The sequence below is a fragment of the Barbatula barbatula genome, assembly GCF_947034865.1.
Source record: "Barbatula barbatula genome assembly, chromosome: 1".
NCBI lineage: Eukaryota > Metazoa > Chordata > Actinopteri > Cypriniformes > Nemacheilidae > Barbatula > Barbatula barbatula.
Window position 1 is genome coordinate 30,578,997 of NC_136766.1, and position 23,568 is coordinate 30,602,564.

The 23,568-nt window shown below is 41.8% G+C and overlaps 1 protein-coding gene across 2 annotated transcripts in view; it reads left to right on the plus strand.

Annotated features, from left to right (window-relative positions):
• Positions 1 to 5,310: 5,310 nt before the first annotated feature.
• LOC306894823 (uncharacterized protein) overlaps positions 5,311 to 23,568 on the plus strand; it is a 43,685-nt gene continuing 25,427 nt past the window's right edge. Inside the window, exons 1-8 of one of the 2 annotated variants that reach the window (XM_079457651.1) lie at positions 5,311 to 5,666; positions 11,973 to 12,284; positions 12,477 to 12,761; positions 13,487 to 13,591; positions 15,406 to 15,470; positions 15,613 to 15,687; positions 16,447 to 16,529; positions 17,062 to 17,443. In XM_079457651.1, the coding sequence (XP_079313777.1) occupies positions 5,606 to 5,666; positions 11,973 to 12,284; positions 12,477 to 12,761; positions 13,487 to 13,591; positions 15,406 to 15,470; positions 15,613 to 15,687; positions 16,447 to 16,529; positions 17,062 to 17,080 (1,005 nt within the window). In that variant the 5' untranslated portion in view covers positions 5,311 to 5,605 and the 3' untranslated portion in view covers positions 17,081 to 17,443. Of the gene's footprint in view, positions 5,667 to 11,972; positions 12,285 to 12,476; positions 12,762 to 13,486; positions 13,592 to 15,405; positions 15,471 to 15,612; positions 15,688 to 16,446; positions 16,530 to 17,061; positions 17,444 to 23,568 lie in introns of those variants that run through there. The other variant, XM_079457650.1, reaches the window with a different exon arrangement.

Below are 23,568 nucleotides of genomic sequence, written 5' to 3' on the forward strand. Positions count from 1 at the left end.
AAAAACCTCAGAGGGAGACCAGGCCTAACCAGGGGATTCCAGTTCCCCTCTGGCAAAAACTGCAGCCTCTGCACAAGCTCGACAGTGCTTGCACAACAAGGCAAAATAAAAAACAAAGTTAGATTTAAAATTATCATTAATAATCTAAAAGCGACTGAAGTTTTGTAGAGTCGCCACGTCCTTCGTCAGGCATTTGTCAGGTCTGGGAATGGATTGCGCCCTGCCCGCTCCGGTAACCTTGGACTGCGTCCTGCCCGCTCTGGTAACCTTGGAACAATGAGACAAGACTGGCTGAGAGTAGAGTACTGTTCTGCACTCTTTGATGCAACAAATGCATCAGTTGTTATTGGAAGTATAGTTATTGGAATAAAGCCGAGCGACTTTTATGGTACCTAAAACCCAGGGTTGCCACAAACTAAACTGAAACATAGCTGGCTAGCCACCTAAACCAGCTTCATGGTACAGGCCCCAGGTCTTGTACAAATTCTATAGGTTGGCCAACATCTCCAATCTAATTTTACTGAAATGGGGGTGCGCATTGGAGAATCATTACATTGAACAATAACGTCTTCCTTTTACAGTATTTCAAAAACAGGCGATTATCAGACCTTGTAGTTATTGTAATAGCTTCACAATTATTTATCCATCCTATGTACTATTTATACTGGCCCCAAAGACAGGTTGACACCTCTGATAGCTGGATGGATTTCTGATGCTGTGAAAACAGCCATTAGAGGGATACAACAATATGCTATTTGGTCAATATTACGTTTAACTGCAATCTCATCTTTGTGAAGACATCGATAAGCACATAAAAACAACTTCACAACCTGTTTTCACAAACATGTCTCAAAATTCCCTCTCACTGTCTCCATCAACAGTTAGTGAAACATGTGGCAAAGAATTCTGCACTTTAAAGAAAACAGACTGGCATTCAAATAAAATCACACTAAGTGCACACGAGCGCACAGACCAGAATAACCATTGCAGAGAGCGATAGCTCTATAGTTGTATTTGTTTGTGTGTGTAGGTAGATAGTTACCACATCCGCTGCACACCCAGAATCTCCTCCTCCCTTCTCTGCTCACATAGTCAGTCTGCTTTCTTCTTCAGATCACTACCTCTGCTTCTACAATCCTTTGCCCAGTGACCAGTTTTCCCACACAAAGAGCAATGACCACAGTCCCTCGTCCAGTGTCCATCTTTCATGCAGGATTTACAATCAGGATGATCTTTTTTACGGATGTTATTGCCAATGCGATCAGATTTTCGCCCGTACAAGTTCCGCATTTTTGTCATCACTAGCTATAACTGTCTTTCAGGGTTGTTCATGCTTTTTCTCTTGTCGGACATCATGTTTCTCTTGAGCATGTACACCTGCCAGCATAGTAATGTGGGGTAGAGATGGGTTTGATCTGGGTTGTCATCTGAGTCCCAGACAGTTTTGTCCGTTCCACATGGGTTATCCCAGATATAATGAACACTGCTTAGTTTATTTTTGTTAAAATTGTATTGAAATAATAAATTGATAGGTTTGATGTCATCAATAGTTGAAAAGTAGTTTCTCTTTGGGGATCAGTATGCCTCCGGCCCTTCGGTATCACCTGCTTTTACCATGCCACAGCCATTCATCTCCAAATGTACCTCAAATCTGTCTTCTGAACTTGAAGTGGTAGAAAAATTGTCACAAATGTGTAAACTGGCATTTACAAAATTGATTGGCAGATACAAACACATATTTACACATTGTCCTAGATTCAGATTTGAATTGCAACCAGATTAAATGACCACTGCTTGGTGTCCATACTACAGGCTGCTAAATGTGACATTGAATAGAAATAAGATAATGAAGTGATAACAAGCAAAATCACTGATGGAAACAACTACAACTGACAGCTCAACCACAGCTTTTCATGGAATCAACTGAAGAAAAAGAAAAGATTAAACCTCTCGCCAGAGGAAGATTAAACGCCACAAACATTTGGTCATCTTTAACTCTTTATATTATTGAGAATTTTTTTTTATTGTTAACGTTTGGTTGAAAAGAATTGTTAGGTCTCTATCACCGTTATGGTGATCACTGTTTGCTCTAGTTGGTCAGTTTGACTTTTAACCAATTTTCTGTCAATATATGTTTAGATGCGTTTTGATTGATACGTATGCAATCATCAGCTCATTAGTTACATTATATCTTGAGTAACTTTTATAAATTATAGTCAAGCTATATTGTTATGAGTCTGGAAAGAACTGCATACGAAAGGAACAAGTTTTAAGTACACCAACCACATTAGAATCCTTTTACACTTGCCCACACACAGACTTCAAGAATCAGCAAATGCATCTCAACAATGGGGGAATGCTTTATGTTGCAATGCATTCTGGGAGTCAAGAATCAGTTTTGTATAATGCACCCACAATGCATTGCGGCATTACCATTGTGAAGATTCACAAGCTGATTCTTGATGTTTGTGTGTGAAGAACCCCACATAATTTCTACGTTTTTTTTCTCATAAAAATCTCTCAGTGTGGAAAATCACACAACATTGTGATGATCATGACAATTTGAACGACCAAAAGCCAGGTTTTATTTACACACAGTTTTAACACCATAACAAACTGTCAGAGAAGAATTTATACTAATATGTCAAGAGTTAAACTGCCCAACTAAAACAAACACTGATCACTATAATGCAGTTTCGCCAGATTAGCCTCTTGAATGTGGAAGGAAAGAATATTTTCAGCTTTGTGGCCAATAGACTAAGGATTTCTGAAGAATAACAACTTCATTGACACTTCGGTGCAGACGGCAGGCATATGGGGTTTCTCTGGATGTTTGGAACATGCTAACATCATCTGGCACCAGTTGCAAATGGCAAAAAAGGAGAAGAGAGACTGCATGTGGTTTTTCTAGATCTTGCCAATGCCTTTGGATCAATACCACATGAGCTGCTGTGTACAGCCTTTGTTGGAGGAGAGCTTCTGAAAAATGGGATGCGCCTACCTCCAATCAGATCATACATCCGGCTTACCAATGACAGGTTCTGTATAGAGGGTGAGCCCATACCAACGGTCACGGAAAATCTAAAGCCTTGGACGGTGGTACACCGCAGTCCTTAAAGAACTACTCATTCAAGACACAGTCAGTGGACTCAAGAAAATCAATAAGACAGCTCTTCCTGGGAAGCTAAAACTCTTGTGCTTCCAATTTGGCATGTTGCCACCCACTGATGGGTGGGTACACGTGTGAGGAAATGGTTTGGACTACCAAGATGCCCTAGCAACAAAGGCCTGTACGAGAAAGGAGCTCTCTCTCTTCCCATTTCAAGTCTTGTGGTGGAATATAAATGCACCAAAACAAGGTTAGAGATGACGCTCAAAGAATCCTGTGATCCCTGTTATAAGACACAAACATTAGGACGAGGTTAAGAACAAATTCATGTGCTTAAGCACGTGTTGTGAATTAGGCGGACAGTTTTCGTGGGAGGTTAGTGTGCATAAAAACGAAAAATCTACGCAATTACAGAATTAGTGAATAAGACCCATTCTCTCTCTCAGTCACTCACTCACTCACTCACTCACTCACTCACTCACTCACTCACTCACTCACTCACTCACTCACTCTCACTCACTCTCACACACACTATCACACACGCACGCACAATAGTGCACGCACGCACGCACGCACGCACGCACGCACGCACGCACGCACGCACGCACACACACACACACACACACACACACACACACACACACACACACACACACACACACACTAGTTACAGTATTTTAAAAGTACTTGTTATGTGTTTTTAATATTAAAACTGAGAGATTATTAATAAGAGAGTACAACAATGTGTATTGAGAGTTTTGTGATGAAACCTGAGTGGGTTTCTGTAACAGAGCCATTTCTTTAAAACCCTCTGACTAACATCTTTCCATAAGATCTAAAAGGTCTGTCTATGCCAGTTTCACTTCCTTTCTGCATTGCAATGTCATGCACAGCCTAAAATAGTTTCTTTCTGGTTTTGATATACCATCATAGAATTACATATGTGATGCATACATTAGAAACGTCAATGCGTGCCTTTTGAACTGGTTTCTTGAGAAAATGACACAGTTTCTCTCTGACAATTACTAGATATGTGGTAAAATGCATGGGTGGTTATGAAACAGAAACAGGATTCATACCATGCGAACCAAATACATAGTCACTTCCTAAAATTGTTGTAAAGTAACAATGAAGACTTGAGCTTGAACTCTGATGTGGATGCTTTCACTCGCTTGTGACAGCCCTTTGACAAGTAGAATCGTTTTTTTTCTAAAAGGAAGGTGCCTACATTAACTTCCTCTAATACTGTTTTTACTGGAATCACACTTCATTGTTGTTCCCTGAAGATGTGAGATTATATATTTACAATACCATAAACTGCCAGAGAATTATATGGGGTATATCCACATAAGTGTAATAGCATCCATAATAGCAAGCAGCCATTGAAATAATGTTAAGAATTGTGGATTTGAATTAATGTTGAAAACATTTGAAATTTCAATAAAATCACCATTTTTGTGATTAGTGTTTGCTTGTGACTCCTGAACCTTAATGTCAAGTTGTCATGCAAACGGCATTCATAAGATTATTGGGATCAGGCGATGATGATTGTAATTGTTAATTAAGTTGTGTTGTTAATGGGTGAATATTGTGTGATCCTACATTGTGAAGTTAATGCAGATTAAAGCCAACTATACACTAACAGAAAATAACAATAAAAGATTGTAAAATTGCTGAATCAATTAGAAATCAATAGTCAGCGTATGGAACGCAACAACGGTGACAATCAACAAAAGAAAGCATCATGCTGCAATGCAGGCAGGCTAACTCATAGTACAAAACTCATTTGAAACTTACAGCATGCATTGCAGTTAATCTGTTTATCTGAATTAGTTTGAAGACGGTCACCATTGTTGAGGTTTTTCTGATGAGTGTTGATGTCTGTGTGTCAGCAAACTATTCTGTTTATAGTGTCACAGCATATTTGAATATCTGAAATTGCAATATGGTATATATTGTTAATATGCAAAATACATTTCTGTATTAATTTGTGTTATTTCTCATCTTTATAACAGCTTAACAGCCATCACAAAAAGTAACCTACTACAGCTTAACTTTAATATACATTTCTTTATTAATGCACGAGTGTTATTATTGAACAACTACCGTAGGAATTTAAATAGGAAAGAGAATACACAATAATGGTGGCTTGTTAAAATTGCTTGATAATTTGCAAGACTGCAGTCTTGCTGGGAATGAACATACAACTTATATGCTGCAGTGAGGAAACACAGACCCTGGTGGGAGGTGGAGACAGATTTAGAGCTTAGAAAGCCCCTAAACCTCAAACAATCTTGATGATGTGCATTTTAAAGGTCGCGTCACAAGCTCTGGTGTCGTGTTATGTTACCCACTTTATTGTGTATCAAAACAACTGCGAAAAATATATTTACAGACTGAGACAACAGAGCAAGTTTGAGGAAGTAGGTTTTTCATCTTGTTTTTGCTGTATCTGCTATGTCAGATGCCTCAGTCATTTGTTTTTAGCTTTTAAACATGAACATCATTCAAAAGACCTGCTCCATTTTAGGAATTATTTTGGTATTACTTCAGCAGGGTAAGTACTTTAAGAAATAACTTTGTTTTAAAAAATAAAATGTAACTTTATTCTGTTAAATAGTAGCACATGTTATTTTATGTAACATAATAATCTAATGTCACTGAAAAGAAATAGGTCTGCATATTTTGTTGTTTTTAAGTTATAAGTCATGTGTTTTTTAATTCATTTTCATTATGCATGGTGTGTGTATCAGTTTAGTCAATGCAAAAAGGCAGCTGAGCTCAGGAAACCTCAAGCCTTATCTACAGACAATGCGGACAGCTCTAGTAGAGTGTCATACATTTTCTCTTGCATGACAAGTAACGAACTTTAAAACCCAGTTTCACAGACAAGACTTAAGACTAGTCCCATAAAAAAACGATTTTGAGCTGTCTTAAATGAAAATTATTTGCCAGGACATATCGTAAAATACTGTATGTCAGTGCCCTTGTTTTGACTTAAGATGCACATCAGTAATGTTTTTTTCAGGCATTTCAACAAAAGCGACTAAAATAGCCTAAATGAACTAAGGCATAGTCCTGGCTTAGGCTAACCCTTGTCGATGAAACCGGGCCTAAGAGCAGAGAAACATCACTAACCTCAGCCGATTCATGTGTGAAATCAATCACTTTTCTGGCACCGTCATACCTGTCAGAATTAGTACAGTAATACTTTTAGGTCACAGGTCCGCTGACCTTTCATTGTACATTGTCAACCGTGCAAGATTAAAGAATAGAGGTGACCGTACATTTAATGATAACGATGATTCTTTAACATTGGAAGCCGATTACCGACACAGTATATTGGCCGATACAATAATTGTAACATATTAATGCAACAAGACTGAAACAAAAGGCAAAAAGTGGACAACTGCTTTTATATGAAAACATTCACTGCAGAAAACAAGGAAACCTTAGTTCCCTTTTTCCCCTGAAAATCATGTACCAAGCTCACTTTACACTAGTTTAAGATTATTTTACCTTTAAACTTTTGTGTGCCTCTCTCTTCAACATCAGTGAATGTTTGCACCTTTTGTATTACCATTTGTCTCAGTTCCCTTTAGTGTAAAACAAGGATCTCAATGTACAATATCAAATTGAAATTCCTCTCAAATTTGTAAATTGTCATTTTTAGAACAGGTCAAATGCAAACATAAAAAGTTTATTTCAAGGTTCTACTGTATCTTCACTGCAAACATGATTTGAGGTTTTAGCTACCTCAGCTCATCTTCCTGAGTTAGTTCAACTAAAATGTTGACTGTTTCCTTAAAATATTGAGTTTACACACACTGTTAGCCCTTATCTGCTATTTCTACAGTAATATATTGGCAACACTGTTGCCAGCTCGTGACTACTGGAATGACTGTTTGAAGATACATCATTAAAATCTACACATGAAATCTATCAAGATCTCACCAGAAGAGAATTAAACACAAACATCATTAACATCTTGACTTCTTATAGACACCACTTTCACTTTATTTCAGTCATCTGTGTAAGATCTTTGTTAACGCTTTAGATTACGGCCCACAATGTCCCGCATAATTAAACAGAATTAAAAGCGTAACTAATTGTCAAAATAATGCACATCTACACTACATATCTGTAGGTAATGGGGAACAATTTGCAAAGTTTGGGGAATAAAGTCGGGAAATAAAAAAATATTTATACGTATTTTAAAACTAAGAGGTAATCATTTAAATAAGGTGGCATGCCTGCAGTATACTATACAACAATCTTTGTGTGAACATACACTACATTTTTGTAACCACAATGTACCCATAAATAGCTACTGTGGATATTTACTAAGTACGTGGTTCTTATTTTATTATTCTAGCAAACATTCAATAAGGGGAAATGCGTTGTGCAAGCAAAACGACACAAATAAAGCAAGCAGACTGTCTGTCAACTGTAAATTTGACTTTAGGATTACTTTTGATATGATTGATTTTTAGGATTGTTGTTTACAAATAAATTATTTTAATTATGAGATATTATTGTTATTATGAGATATTTGGATGAGTTTTAATGTGTAAAATGTGCAAAACAATATTCTTGAATTTATTGTTGCTTTTTGTCCATTTTGTTAGTTGCATTAGTTTTTCATGAGTTCATAAATTCATAAGTTGATAATTATATAATAATAATTGAGCATGTGTGATTTTTTAAGATAGGTTTAGTTAAGTTAATACAGCTGTTGAAATAGAAAGACCTGTCAAACATTTTTGAATTGAGACTCTTAAACACTTGACATACAAGTCTTGTCAATGGTGACAAACAATCAAGAATGAGTTTTGGACTATGCACCCAGCATGCATTGCAGCATGATGCAGTTCAGTTGGTTGTCATAATTGTTCAATTGTTCACATATTTTACTGGTCTAATTCCTTCTTGACAACTGTCCTACCATATGGTTAGTTTTGACCATAATGTCATCTTCCAAAACAAACATGTTTAGTGCACACAGTCAGGAAAAGTACATTTTAAAATGAGAGCCAACAGTCCAACTAAACGAAACACTGATCACACTAATGGCGACTTACAAAATTTCAGCATTTTCTGTAGATGTTTTACCTACAGTAACTGGCAACAGTGTTGCCAATATATTACTCTAGTAATAGCAGTTATGGGCTAACAGTGCATGCTGTTCAGTTTATTTAAAGTAGTTCAGGCATCTTAGATTTCTTTGTGAAGCCTCTTTTGTGAGCAAATTACACAGTTGGAATATTGAGTTAATTCAAAGGATTAAACATAAGATAAACAAAAAGGTTAAAAAAAAGGTTTCATTGTTTTTTTCAGAATTTATGCTTGGTTTAAAGAATAAAATCAGATGGATAGTTGTTAATAAAATGTCATAGAGGTTTAAACTTAATATTATTACTAATGTTGTTTTGTAGTAAAAATACAACAGCAAAAGAGAGTTTTATGTAAAGTCACCATTTAGGTGATTTGCTTTGGTAAATCTGGATCCTGTTTGCAGCATTTTGTTTACCTCCGAACACATTAGTTAAAATGCAGTTTGTTGTGTATTTTTGTGGAAGTAAAATCTGACATATGTCTGACATATAGTCAGTTGTAAACTCGTTTCAATACACTCTGTTAACATTCTTAAAGACAAACACACCCTCAAATCATTGGACAACTCTAGGACATCTGTTCATCTTCCAAACCAGAATTAAGGCTGTGCCACATACTTACTTGAGTATATTCTAATAGTAAATCTGTACTTTTACTTCGTTACACTGCGTGACGTTCCTTCGTTGCTTCATTTAAAAAAAATATGCATTATAAAATGTGTTGTTTACTTCAAGGTTGTTGTCTCTTTTTACGGGCATTCCCGAGTGATTGATTCCTTTTGCAGTCTATTCTTTTGAAAGCATTTATTGAGTCAAAACTGTTTGAATAAGTTCATGAATCTTTTCAAAAGATGTGTTCAGTTCGCTGCACGCTCTGAATCATCGGAAGCGGCGGATTACTGACTCCTCGTGGCACGAAACTGCCTATGAAGCCTGTCTGAATTGGTTTCTCTGAGCTGCCTTCAGGGCCGGATTAGGCCTCATTTTCAGCCCTGGAGTGGAGTTTCATGCCTTAGTCCGGCCCACTTTAGGTTATGACTGACTATATTAAAATAATGATAATTTAAACCTCAGAATATAAGTCTGCAAAAGCGCACTGTTCTCTACAGCCTTTTAATTCATTGTTTTTTTCAAAAATATCATAATTTCCAATTCAGTGAAAATACAGTAGCCTAAGTTTAGCTTCACAGTGAAGATTTATTAGAACAGTAAATAGCAGGACAGTATCAGAATCTATTTTCTTTAAGAATTAGTGTTCATAAATATCCAAACATTGAAATGAGGAAAAAAATCTAACAAAAACATAAAACAAATTAAATAAAAAAAGATTAAAATAAAATGTATTACACTGTCTAATGACACTATAATTTCTTTTTCAATGAAACGTCTGCTTTACAACTTCAAATATTTTTCACAAATATTAGAACATTAGTTAAATAATAAAACTATTGTACTGTTATCTGACTATTTTCACAGTATAACTTTCTAATGATTGTTTCATCTCTTTTTCCTCTGCATAAGTGTAGCTTCAAGGAAACATGGACAACCCTAAAACATTAATAAACGCCTGAGCCTCTGCAACTTTATCTATCACGGTGTCATTGTCCAAAGACATGATAATTTCTTTCTGCTGCTGAAGAGCTACAAGAAAAAGATTGATACATGAACCGTGGTTTGCAGATAACTTTGTTTTGCACGGCCGCTAGCATCTTGCAGTGCTCCTATTCCTAACTACCTTAACGTTAGCTTACCGGCCGTCTCGTCGTCTTCATTTGTTTTAAGAAAAAAATGTGGTCAGCTTAGAACATTTGGCCGCGTCAGTTTCCAGAGCTTTCTTCCTTTTTATTCAAGCCTTTTAAGTGCTGCCTTTGCGCTTTCAGTTATCCATTTTTATTTCTGACGGTTGTTCATTTTGAGCAACTTGCAGTGCCGCTGTCGGGGGCGGAGCCAGGGAGTCAAAAGATAATCATGTCTTCATTAACCTGCACGCTGCACTCTGAGTGTGGCTGCGAAAAAATATTAAATAAAAAGAGTGGGGCTGCGGTAAAATAATAAATAAAAAGATTAGGGCTGCTGTGAGTGCAGGCAGCCTAGGGAAAGCAGCATCCACATTTCAACCGTGCCATGACAACACCGGCCCTCGCGGCCAAAAAAACAGAGCAGCCCACCTTGAATTCTCCTGGTGCTCCTGATTAGCCAATCCGGGGCTGGCTTGGCTGCCTTCGTGCCCAAATGCTACCTCCCAAGTCATTGCCGGCTGCTATTTGTAGTCATAACGCTGCAAGCTTATTTTTACAAATAAAACACCATTGTCACCTTTTTCTTGTCAAAAACGAAGTCAAACGTGAACATAGCCAAAGAGTTTTGATGAGGTTTGGGAGCTTTGTGACTCTCACTCAAAGACAGCAACCTAACTGACAATTAAAGCGCGGAATCTCAGTTACGTTGCTATCTCTAAGGGAGTCGGAAAGCTCCTGAGCCTCATCAAAACAATCTTAATTTGCATTACATGGATGAACGGATGTCCTAGGGTTGTCGAATAACTTTACGGTAGTTCATCGCAGAATTTTAACTTTTCTGCAGAGTTTACCTTTAAAGGGATATTTTGGCGACAAAAACACATGGTGTAGTAATGCTTTGGTAAATAATATCCCTTTAAGTATGGCATATGAGCACCAAGTAAAGTGAACTTAAAAAAGTTTAGAGATGCCTCAGCCAACTGGGTACAGACAGCTTAGTATCAGGGTTTCTTATTCTAATTATGCATCATTTTATGTTTTACTGCTCACTTAAATATATTTAATTAATAGAGTCTGTTTGATTCCATGTTTTTGCAACAAACACATGTACATTGAGATGTGTCCTTGAGTCAAAGCAACAACATGACTTAAAGGAATTGTTCACTTTCAACATACATTTTCATGAATATTTACTCACCCCTGTGGTCATCCAAGATGTTAATGAATTTTTTTAGTCGAGAACATTTTTTGGTTTGTTTGAAAACGTTCCAGTATTATTTACCATATAGTGGACTTCAAAGGACTCCAAACGGTTGAAGCTCAAAATTACCGTTTAAGTGCAACTTCAAAGGGATATAAATGATACCAGCGGTGAATAAGGGTCTTATCTAGCAAAACAATCGGTCATTTATAAAAAAAATGGTATGCTTTATAAACTCAAATGCTCGCCTTGTTCTGTTCTGCGCGTTCACGACTTCACGTATTACGTTATTATGTTAAAAAGGTTACGCTTGACGTAGGCGGAATCCAGGACACGAAATTAGCTTTTTAAACAAAAAACAGTTAAGCGTGACCTTTTCAACATAATTACGTATTATGTGAAGAGCAAGGTTAAATTAGTAAATTATTATGAAAATGTATGTTGAAAGTGAACAATTCCTTTAACTAAGTCTAGTTCGGTAAACAAATTATTTTTTACAAAAAACGCAATCATTTTCAAGCACCACAAACAGTTTTCTTATAACAGTTTTCTCTAAAATTTGTGTTGTGCTGATATGTATAAAAGTTACATTATGCCTTCTATGACATTAATTTCCATTTTTAGGACAAATAAATAAGTTAATTATAAAAAGGTAAATATTGTGTTTAGTGCAGATGTTACCTTTATACAGGAACCTACGTGTTTATCAAGCATCTTGAAATGCCATTTTAGTGCTGAGAATTCATGACATTCATAATTACAAGTTATGATATATTTATCTATTATAAACTATTTTTTCTTTATTGTAGAGTCATGTGCTAAATCAAAGCCAGAGATTGTACACAAAGCTGTTGGGAGTTCCCTGCATCTAATGACGGATTATCCAAAAGTAAATCTTACTGACGTTAAGTGGAAATTCACTGAGACCTTTGCTGAGTATTATGAATCCAATTTCATCACAGTTAAATCCAAGTTTTTTGATGGAAGGTTACACACTAATAAGAATGATATAAGTGTTACAGTTAAAAACCTTCAGCTCAATGATTCTGGAATCTTCAGTATTATTCAACAAGGAAAAAATGAACAATTTGAAACAAAAGTAATTCAGCTACATGTGCATGGTAAGAGTAATATCTTGAATGTAATAAGTTTAATGGCATTACAACAATAATCAGCAAATACCAAATCAATGCACAAACATTCAGAAGTTAAAAAGAAATAAAACAAGGTTATATTATAAAAATAATGATATTTACATGAATAGTCATTTCATAGCGTCTTAATTTGTTTTCTGTTGGATTTTCTTGTAACAGATCCTATCGGAGATGTAAAGATTCAGAACAATGTAAGTTGGCTGCAGTCACAAAACATGTGTACATTTCATCTTCACTGTCTGGCGTTTGGCCGTGTGAATGTGAATGTGGATGCCTCCTTTCACTGGAGTGGCCATCAGGTGGGAAATGGATCACACCTGTCTTTCAATCTCACGGCAAAAGAGAGAGCCACATTTAACTGCACAGCCAGCAACATCATCAGCGTTAAGTATATTACTGAAACTGTGATGTGCAAAAAGGAAAATAGAACAAACGAGACATCAGGTGGGTTTGCTGCACAGGGGCTGTATTCACAAAACATTCTTAGGAAGAAAATTACTTTCAATCTTTGGAAAAAAATTAAGAGGAATCCAAATTCTCGAAAACAAAAGCTATTGTAAATTTACAATACCTTTAACATTAATACAAATAAATATTGTATTGAGCCAGAATCTTAATTTTAATATTGATATACTAGTGATGAGGTCTAGCTCCCTTACTTTAGATTTCATTATTAAAAACAGAGTGCTTTTTACATTTATTCTGGGACAAAGTGACTCGAAGCGGAGAGGGTCACAGACATTATGCAGTAGTAACACACAAAAAGTATTATGACAATTATAATACAGATCACGCACTAATATATAGACATAAGAATAAGAGGCACACATAAATGTAGTTTCTTGAAAAGATGAATATATACAGCAGCAGATACACAAGCAGATGAGTGTAATCTTTAACAGCATATGTAATTTATTCGTACAAAAAAAACCAATATGGTCTTAAGAAACTATTTGAGAATCGCATTTTGGAACATTCTTACAAATTTCCTATAATTTATCTTAAGAACAGTTTTGTGAATCATTAAATTTAGTTTAGTAAATAATTATTATAAATTAGCTGTTGTACTGGTAATCACTAGCTTTAGATCATTATAACAAATATTGTGACAGTGTTTATAGGATATGGTATTTGTAATAATTATAATCTGGTGTAATTAAACATTGCAGGTATTCCTCAGGACTTGTTGCTCATTGCAGTTGGGACGGGAATTGTTGGTATTGTTATGATTATTGGAATTATAGGAGCTTGCTACAAGTGGAGAAAACTGAAAGGTGTGTTTGGGAAAGTGTTCTGTTGCCAAGAAATGCTGTGCAACACTTTATTCTTTATGACCAAAATCATAAAAAAATATCATTTGGTCTGGTGTATTTCCCAGATTTACCATGACATTTCACTCACCCTCATGTCATTCCATGATCTATTGTTTTATTTTCAAATAGATTTTTGCTGATTGTTCTTTTCCATGTCATTATGGGACTATAAATAGAATGCAAAAGCATTATTAAAGTTGTCTAAACATTCCAAGCCATCCAAAAGTGATAGTTCACCCAAAAATAAAGCACCAAATGTTTGTTTTAAACCTTTAAAAATTAAGATAAACAATAGAAGCAATTAGAACAACCCAAGGGGAACAATGCAATAAAGTGCAATAAAACTGGTCTCAGTTAGCCTACCACAGTATACATAGCTAAGTACTTTTTGAAGGATAAAAGAAGTCAAAAAGAAGTAGAAAAATAAAAAGTCTGTATTAATTGGTTCCATGTTGATGGATTTAAAAAGTACTACAGAATTTGCTGATCTTGTAGCAACAGGCATATGTCAGAGAACAGACAGGCAAGGCACCGATGGACAGATGTAGGAGGTCTGAGTGGACTGTTGAGCAGGGAACTGGAACAGTGCGATAAGGGAGACAGCAAGGTGGAGATGATGAGGGCGGAGCCAAGGCAGTGCACTGACAGGGCTTCTGGGTGAAAAACAATATGGAGGAGGAAGAAAGAGAGAGCCTGTGGAGCATAAGGGTTCATGGACCACGAAGCCAAGGCGAACTCCGAGCCAAGGCGGTTTCAAAGGGCTGATGCGGCGAGATGGAGTCAAGGGCCTGGAGGACCGAGGAACGAACAGGTGGAGAAGAAGCCAGAGCCAAAGAGCTGAGTGTCGTGCAGACGGGGTAGAACTGAGGAGCTGCGAGTCAACAGCAAAGGCGGTGCATCCCATGGAGATCCAGAACGCTGGACAGGGCCAGCAGGAGCACAGGAATCATGGTGCTGGGCAGACTCAGCCATGACACAGGACCCATGGAGACGGGCAGGACCAGCGGGGACACAGAATTAATGTAGCTGGGTGGGACCAGTAGTCATGCAGGATTGGACATCAATGTGATCCGAAATGACTAGTGGAGTTGTATGTCATCCCCATAGCAGTGATAGGACAAGCCATGGTTTCGAATGACAGAACCTAGGGATGTGATGTATTTGGAAATATATATTGTATGTATAATGGTCCAAGCACTAAGCCCTGAGGCAACCTGGCATTGAGATGTTGGGACACCTCTCCAGGATACTCTAAATTACCTACCTTAGAGGTAGGACTTGAACCATTGTAGCGCTGTTCCAGAGACACCCATAGCCCTGTGGGGGATGTGAGGAATCACAGTGTCAAAAGTGGCAGATAGATCCAATAGGATAAGTACAGATGATTTACAGGCTGTCCTTGCCAGTCTCACAGAGTCCAGTGGAGTCTCGGTGGAATGACCCCAGAAGGGTATTCTGTGCAAGAAAGGAGGAGAGCTGGTAAAATTATCTAAAAGCTAAAACAGTGCAGGATTAAGAGTTTTTAACATTCTTACCAACATTCTTCATAATATCCTCTTTTGTGTTCTGCAGTGGAAATACGATTATACATGTTTGAAATGGCATAAGGGTGAGGAAATTATGACAGCATTTTCATTTTTGGGTGAGCTATCAAACAATAAAAAGCCATATAGGTTTGGAACAATATGAGGTTAATCATGGCAGACATTAGGTATGTACTGTTCTTTTAGGATGGTGTAAGGTCTTTTCTCACAGTTATTTTTTTATTCTTTTAGGAATAGGGAAGGATGAGGCTGGAATTACAGTGTATGAAGATGTAAATCATGAGTCTGTTACAAAGGTGAAACACTTGCATTCCATCCTTTTTTTCCCAGACATGAAAATATCCAAATGTGTCAAGTAAACCATTGAAATAAACATTCTACATATTAAACATAAAGGTTCAAGGATTTGTTTGGTAACTAAATCTCGTTGTATTACAGAAGCGGTCAGAGAGTATGAGAAATGGAATGTCTATTTATGAAACAGTGGATGACATGAAAGTCACTCCAAACCTGGTGAGTATTCACACATATAAACAACATTATAGCAATCTAATAATGATGATAATAAAATAATTAATCACACATTTTTGACAATTTATTAATCAAATTTAATCATTTCTATTAATGCGAGTGGCTTTAGAAATCTTATGAAATATGTAAATGCAATGTAAAGCAGGAGCCATTGCAATTGTTGCCCTTACGTGCTGATTTCAGATGTAAGAGTGTACGATGGCTAAAGCCCTTTAATGGCAACTTTCCAGTTTGACTCAAGGCAGCTGATGTCACATTTCTACTTAATGTATTTCACCTCTTGTCAATCGCTCAGAATATAGTACATACTACATTAATGGAGTTGCCTTTTACATGGTGTTGAGCTAATTGGGTAATAAGCAAACCAGCATCACGTTTCTGAAACAGTGTGTCAAGTTTACAAGGATCCCCTTGTAGAATGCATTTACTAACTAAAAGTGTCCTTATTTCCTTTGTTTTTCTGTTTTGTATGTTTCATATGTACTTTTGTTTACCGACCACGAACAGATTTATTTTGCTTTGGAAGTTTCACTCTCTATTAACCTTCAGCTCATACAAAGTACATTACATTTAATTCCTCAGGAAAGAACAAAGGACATACAAAATAAAAGGATTTTTTATCTTTTCATTTGTGCTTTGTGAAAAATATAAGATAGCACAAAGGAAAAGTTGCAATCATAATTAAGCTGAAATGTGTTTCTCGGAATTTGATCTGATGTGACCCACCTGCTTCCCTTACAGCCTCTGACTCTTTATGACAAAATCAGCTTTGACCGTCACCCTGCAGTCACACCCACCACTTCCTCTCCCTACCAAGTTGTTCTGTGAGTTACACAGACACAGACTATTTATGCTTCTTTTTAAATTACTATCTATTCATATGTATTATTTCCTTAATATGATTGCATTTAAATTCTGACTGAACCCTTGCATTTAAAGTATCTTAATATGTGCTCAAATATGTGTGCTTGGCTGGGGCTCTGAAATGCTCGCCTTGCTCTGTTCTTTGAAGCATGATCACGACTTCACGTAATACGTATTAACATTGAAAAGATCACGTTTGATGTAGGCAGTACCGAGTCAGTGTCTACAAATGTGGAGGAGGAGGACAGTTCAAAAGTTTTTGAATGATCAGTGACACATATTCAATTGTCTTCGTGTCAGTTTTTTGTTTTAAATGGTCATTTCGAGTGTGTCCTGGATTCCGCCTACGCTGTGACCTTTTCAACATAATTACGTAATATGCGATCGTGCTTCACAGAACAGAGCAAGGCAAGCATTTGTGTTTAAAGCATATTCATTTTTATTTAGTTTTGCTAAATAAGACCCTTATTCATCGTCTGGTATCGTTTAAAGCCCTTTGAAGCTGCACTGAAACTGTAATTTTGACCGTCAACCGTTTGGAGTCCAATGAAGTCCACTATATGGTGAATTATCCTGGAATGTTTTCATCAAAAAACTTCATTTATTTCCGACTAAAGAAAGAAATACATATCTTGGATGACAACGGCTGAGGAAATGATCATGAGAATGTATGTTGAAATTGAACACATCCTTTAAATCTAAGATGCAACAGCCCATGAGCACTTCAGCAATGACTGAATATTCTAACTGAACAGTAATTGTTTGACTGTTTTATTCTGAAAGCCATTAAATGCAATTCATATTTTATCCATCTGTCAACCGTGAAGAAACTTTACATTATGACTTTATGGCATTAAACATGTTCAGTTGGTGTAAGGAGTGTTTAGTGACATATTCTATGATCTCTACTTTCTTCTTTTAAATTACGATTAGCATTATTTTACTCTCCACTTCTGGTAAATGATGCTAAGTTAAAAAAATCTGGATACACAAATTGTTAACTGTAATCCTTTACAGTTTCACCAGAAAACAAAATAATCTGATTATAGATACAGATTACAATATTTTAAAACTAAATAAATCACATCTTAACATAACAAAACAGAGGGAATTACACTTAAACAAGACTTAAATTAACTTTAAACATAAACTAGATTAACTAAACTAACACAACACAGGAACACACCCAACAACCACAATGTACCAGCACAAAACAGAAGACACAAGGGCATTCAATAAGGGACCAAATCAAGAGGGGAACAGGTGAAGGGCATGAATAAATAACGAGGAACCGAGAGGATGGGAACAGAGACTAGACCGGAGAGAGCATGTGCCAAGCTAAATAAACAATAGTCAAATGAATACATGTAAATGTAAATGTAGACCAAGAGAAACATGACATGATGCGGCAGAATCATGACACATTGAGCATTACAACCAGTATTAAGTGCATCAATGAGATTCATTGACTATAACTGGAGTTTTGTATCGTCATCTTAAGTCATTACAATAGGAGTCTGGTAAATCCAGCTTTATTGGGAAAGTAAAGTCATATTTGCGACAAAGTAACTAGAAACAGGGGAACTGTCTCAGTGGTTCCCTTTCTGTCGGTCTCTCGACGTTGTGTCGAAGCCGACAGATGGGGTTCGCCCTTGAGAACCAATCATCTCTGACTGTTTTGAAAGGGCCAATGAAATTGGTGAATTAAATTTGCATGCCGGGCTCCGCCCCCGGATATCCGGGTATAAAAGGGGAGCCGGCGTGCTCATTCATTCACCTTTTGTTCTTCGGAGCCTTCGCATCGAATGACTGACAGAGCTGAATTCTTGATGTGGTGCAGCGGATTGTCCCTTCCAAGCGATCATCCCCCCGGCGTTTCAGCAGTTCCAGAGGTGTTTACTAAAAAAGATAATTTCTTAAAAGAGCAAATTTCTTCAGCGTGGCATGTCCCGCTGCTCTTGTGGTTGCGGTTCCCTCATTGAGGAGGGGGACGGACACAATGCTTGCGTCAGGTGTTTGGGGGTCCAACACGCTGAGGCAGCCTTGGTGGAGTCATCCTGCCCGCACTGCGGGCGGATGGCTATACAGACGTTGTGGTCACGGGTGGCTGCGCTCTCTCGAGAGCCGGCCACCACCTCGTCTACTTCCCGCTCTGCGACCGCGGTGGCCACGGCCCCGCCGTCAGCGGAGGCGAGCAGCTTGGGTGGCATGGGGATTTCTGTGAGCGTAAATCCATCAGCCGATAGCTCGCAGACCGTTCATGCCCCGTCTCGCTCGTCTGACCGTTCCCAGGGAGACGGTATCACACCGTCTTACTCCTCCGTCACGCAATCGGGCTCGATGCGTGACGACGATGAGATGTCCCTTGCAGCATCGGAGGGCGACCTTCTGGCATCCGACCCTGACGATTCCTGGAGATAGAGTTCAGGAAAAAGCAGACGTCGAGATGTCGGCCATGCTCTATCGGGCCGCCGCGAGCATCGGGCTGCAGTGCACCGCACCGCCCACGCCCCAGCGCTTGCGGCTGGATAATTGGTACATCGGGTCCGAGCAGGGGTCCGAGCACGGCTCCAAGCCGCGCACGCTCCCCGTACCTTTTTTCCCCGAGGTGCATGAGGAGATCTGCAAAACCTGGAGCGCCCCCTTTTCGGCTCGCTCCCGTCAAGCTGACTCTGTCGCCATCTCTTCCCTTGATGGTGGGGCAGCTAGGGGCTATGTCGATGTTCCCCAGGCTGAACGTGCAGTCGCGGTGCACCTGTGCCCGCAGACTGCGGCCACCTGGAGGTCTCGACCTAGACTCCCGTCTAAGCCGTGTAGGGTTTCGGCATCACTGGTGTCGAAGTCCTATAACGCTGCTGGACAGGCTGCCTCAGCTCTTCATGCCATGGCCATCCTGCAGGTCCATCAGGCCAAGGCACTGAAAGAGCTCCACAAGGGTAAGACTGACCCAAATATCATGCAGGAGCTCCGCACTGCCACCGACCTTGCCCTCCAGGCGACGAAGGTGACGGCGCAAGCTTTGGGTCGGACGATGTTAACACTAGTGGTCCACGAGAGGCACCTCTGGCTGAACCTTGCGCAGATGCGTGAAGCCGAGAAAGTTCGCTTTCTTGATGCTCCCATCTCGCAAGGGGGGCTGTTTGGTGACACTGTCGAGGACTTCTCGCAGCAGTTCTCGGCAGTACAGAAGCAGACGGAGGCCATCAAGCACATCCTGCCCCGCTGGGACCTGGCCGCCTTTCGGCCGTCAAGGTCCCGTGGAACATCTGCCTCCCAGCAGCCCCTCCTCAGGCGCCCCCCCAGAAGAGGACGGCGAGGAAGCGACCACCTTCTCGTCAGCAGCCGCCGTGGAAGCAGAAGCGTTCCTGACAGGCCGGACCCGGGGAGATCGAGATCGGGCCCGACCCCAGCCATTCCATCGCTGGTGGGTCGGAAAGGGACGGTCCCTGCCCCGTCCCAACATCTGCTAGGCCCCTAGCCTGCGAATCGCCCTCCCCAGGGGCGATGAAGCAGGTCGTACCTCTAGTGCCCCTGTCGCAGTCTTTGAGTGCCTGGTTAGCACTCACCAGACCGTCAAGGTGGCTGGAGAACACGATCCGTCTCGGCTACTCGATCCAGTTAGCCAGACCTCCGCCAAAGTTTCGGGGCATCCTTTTTACCTCGGTCAGAGGCAGGGATGCTCCAGTGCTGCGGGAGGAGGTGGCAACCCTTCTGGCGAAGGGAGCAATCGAGCCCGTCCCCTCGGCCGAGATGTCCAGCGGGTTCTACAGCCCGTACTTCATTGTCCCCTAGAAGGGTGGTGGGTTGCGCCCCATTCTAGATCTGCGTACCCTGAACAAGCACCTTCAAAAGCTGCCATTCAGGATGCTCACGCAGAGGCGCATCTTGATGTCCGTCAGGCGTCAGGATTGGTTCATGGCTATCGACCTGAAGGACGCGTACTTTCATGTCTCTATTCTCCCTCGTCACCGGCCGTACCTACGGTTCGCTTTCGAGGGGCGGGCATATCAGTACAGGGTCCTCCCATTCGGTCTGTCCCTGTCCCCACGGGCCTTTACGAAGGTCGTTGAAGCCGCCCTCACTCCCCTCAGGGAGAGAGGTGTGCGGGTACTCAACTATCTCGACGACTGGCTTATCTTGGCGCACTCGCGAGATCTGTTGTGTACAAACAAGGATATGGTGCTCCGGCACCTAGACCGTTTGGGGTTACGGGTCAACCGAGAAAAGAGCCAGCTCTCCCCTGCACAGAGCACCTTTTTTCTCGGTATGGAACTCGACTCTGTCTCCATGACGGCGCGACTCACTTCAGAGCGTGCACAGTCAGTGCTGAACTGCCTGAACCTTTTCAGGCGGCAACCAGCGGTCACCCTGAAACTGTTTCAGAGGCTCCTGGGCCACATGTCATCCTCTGCGGGGACAATTCCCTTCGGGTTGATGCACATGAGACCGCTTCAGCACTGGCTACAGAGACGAGTTCCCTGGAGAGCGTGGCACAAAGGCAGGAGGCGGATCGTCATTACGCCTCTCTGCCATCGTATCCTAACCCCGTGGTCATCAGTGACCTTTTTACGGACTGGCATCCCTATGGGGCAGGTCCCAAGGCGCGCCGTGGTGACGACCGACGCCTCCCTACAGGGTTGGGGTGCGGTGTGCAAAGGGCACACAGTGTCGAGGCGCTGGACGGGGGCCCACCTGTGTTGGCATATCAACTGCCTAGAGTTGTTAGCTGTTCTGTTGGCACTGAAGGGACTACGGTCCCTCGTGCAGGGCCAGCACGTACTGGTCCGATCAGACAGCACGACTGCTGTAGCGTATATCAACCACCAGGGTGGTATCCGCTCACGGCAGTTAACGCAACTTGCCCGACGCCTCCTCCTGTGGAGTCAGCAGGTGACGGAGTCTCTGCATGCCACTCACATACCGGGCGACCTGAACCAGACAGCCGATGCGCTCTCTCGTCAGTCGACGCCCCGTGGAGAGTGGCGACTCCTCCCCTGTGCAGTCCAGCTTATTTGGGTGCAGTTCGGGCGGGCACAGGTGGACCTGTTTGCCTCCCTGGACACCACCCATTGCCCGCTTTGGTACTCCCTGACCGAGGGCCCCCTCGGCACGGATGCCCTAACGCACAGCTGGCCATGGGACAAGTGGAAGTACGCCTTCCCCCCAGTGAGCCTCATTGCACAGGTCCTGTGCAAGGTCAGGGAAGAGGAGCATCAAGTGGTACTAGTTGCGCCGTACTGGCCCAACCGGACTTGGTTCTCGGAGCTAGTGCTTCTGACGACAACTCCCCCTGGCAAATTCCCCTGACAAAGGACCTTCTCTCGCAGAGGAAGGGCATGTTGCGGCACCCGAGACCAGACCTCTGGAACCTCCATGTCTGGCTCCTGGATGGGACGAGGAGATCCTGAGTGGTCTACCCCCCGCGGTGGTGGAGACCATCACTCAGGCTAGGGCACCTGCCACAAGGCGGCTGTACGCCTTTAAGTGGCGCCTCTTCTCGTTTTGGTGTTCTTCTCGCAGAGAAGACCCACGGATTTGCTCGGTTAGGCACGTGCTGTCCTTCCTGCAGGAGAGGTTGGAGAGTAATCTCTCCCCTTCCACACTGAAAGTGTATGTAGCCGCTATCACCGCTCATCACAAACCAGTTGCTGGAAAACATGTAGGGCAACATGACCTTATCATCGGGTTCCTCAGGGGCGCGAGGAGGCTTAACCCGCCTCGGCCGCGCTCCGTACCCTCTTGGGACCTGAATGTGGTCCTGGCGGGCCTTCAGAGGCCTCCCTTCGAGCCCCTCGGAGAGGCAGCTCTTTCTCATCTCACGATGAAGACGGCTCTCCTGATGGCGCTCGCATCCATCAAGAGGGTGGGGGATCTGCAAGCATTTTCCGTATCCACGGATTGCCTAAATTTCGGGCCCGGTGATTCTTACGTGACCCTGAGACCCCGGCCCGGCTACGTGCCCAAGGTTCCCACTACTCCCTTCCGCGACCAGGTGGTGACCTTGCAGGCGCTCCCCACCGGGGAGCAACCCTATCCGTGTTGTGTCCAGTACGCGCCTTGCGCCTCTACGTGGACCGCACTCAGAGCTTCAGGGGCTCTGAGCAGCTCTTTGTTTGTTTCGGAGGTCAGCAGAAGGGGAGAGCTGTCTCCAAACAGAGCCTGGAGCACTGGATCGTGGACGTACCAATCTCAGGACTGCCCGTGCCCGCTGGCAGTGAGGGCACACTCCACCAGGGGTGTTGCCTCCTCGTGGGCACTGGCTCAGGGCGCCTCTCTGGCAGACATATGCAGAGCTGTGGGTTGGGCTACGCCCAACACTTTCGCGAGGTTCTACAACCTCCGCGTGGAACCGGTGTCAGCTCGAGTCTTACAGGGTAACACCAGGTGAGACCGGCGGCCGGCAGGGCGTACGCCTGTGAAGAGCGCCATCCCCTCGTGGGTCAGTGCGCGATCATCTGTCTCCCTTCTTTCCCCTCGGGCGAAGAATAGGCATTCCATCCATCACTAAGCACTCAAGGCAGTGGGCTGGGCGGAGTAGCCTGCCACCTTTGGCGGGCCCAAGCTGAGTTAGCCACGTGTAGCTCTAACCGACCTCAGTGCTCCAGACGTAGTAACCCCCCAGCAGGGTGGTTCCGTCTAAGATTTCGTCATGACTTGGTTCCCCTTCTGGAACCCATGACCTCCCCCAGGTGGACATCCACCTTGCGGCATCCTGCACATACCTCCCATGAGTTCTTCCCTGCCGGTAAGACCATGTTGATCCTCCACTGTTTTCCCCCCTAAGGGTGGGAACTGGTCTTCGTAGCGCACCTCCCCCTTGAGGGAATAGCGCTTACCCAGTGGTCCTACGGTTCCGGATGGCTCTCGCCAATGGAGCCGTCTGAGATGGCCGAGGGCAGGGGCTACCCATCTAAAGCTCTGGGACCCCCTGTCTGCCTACTGGAAGGTTATAATTTCGCGATAGTGCTTACGTCTGACTCGCCTAGGCTGGTCAACGTC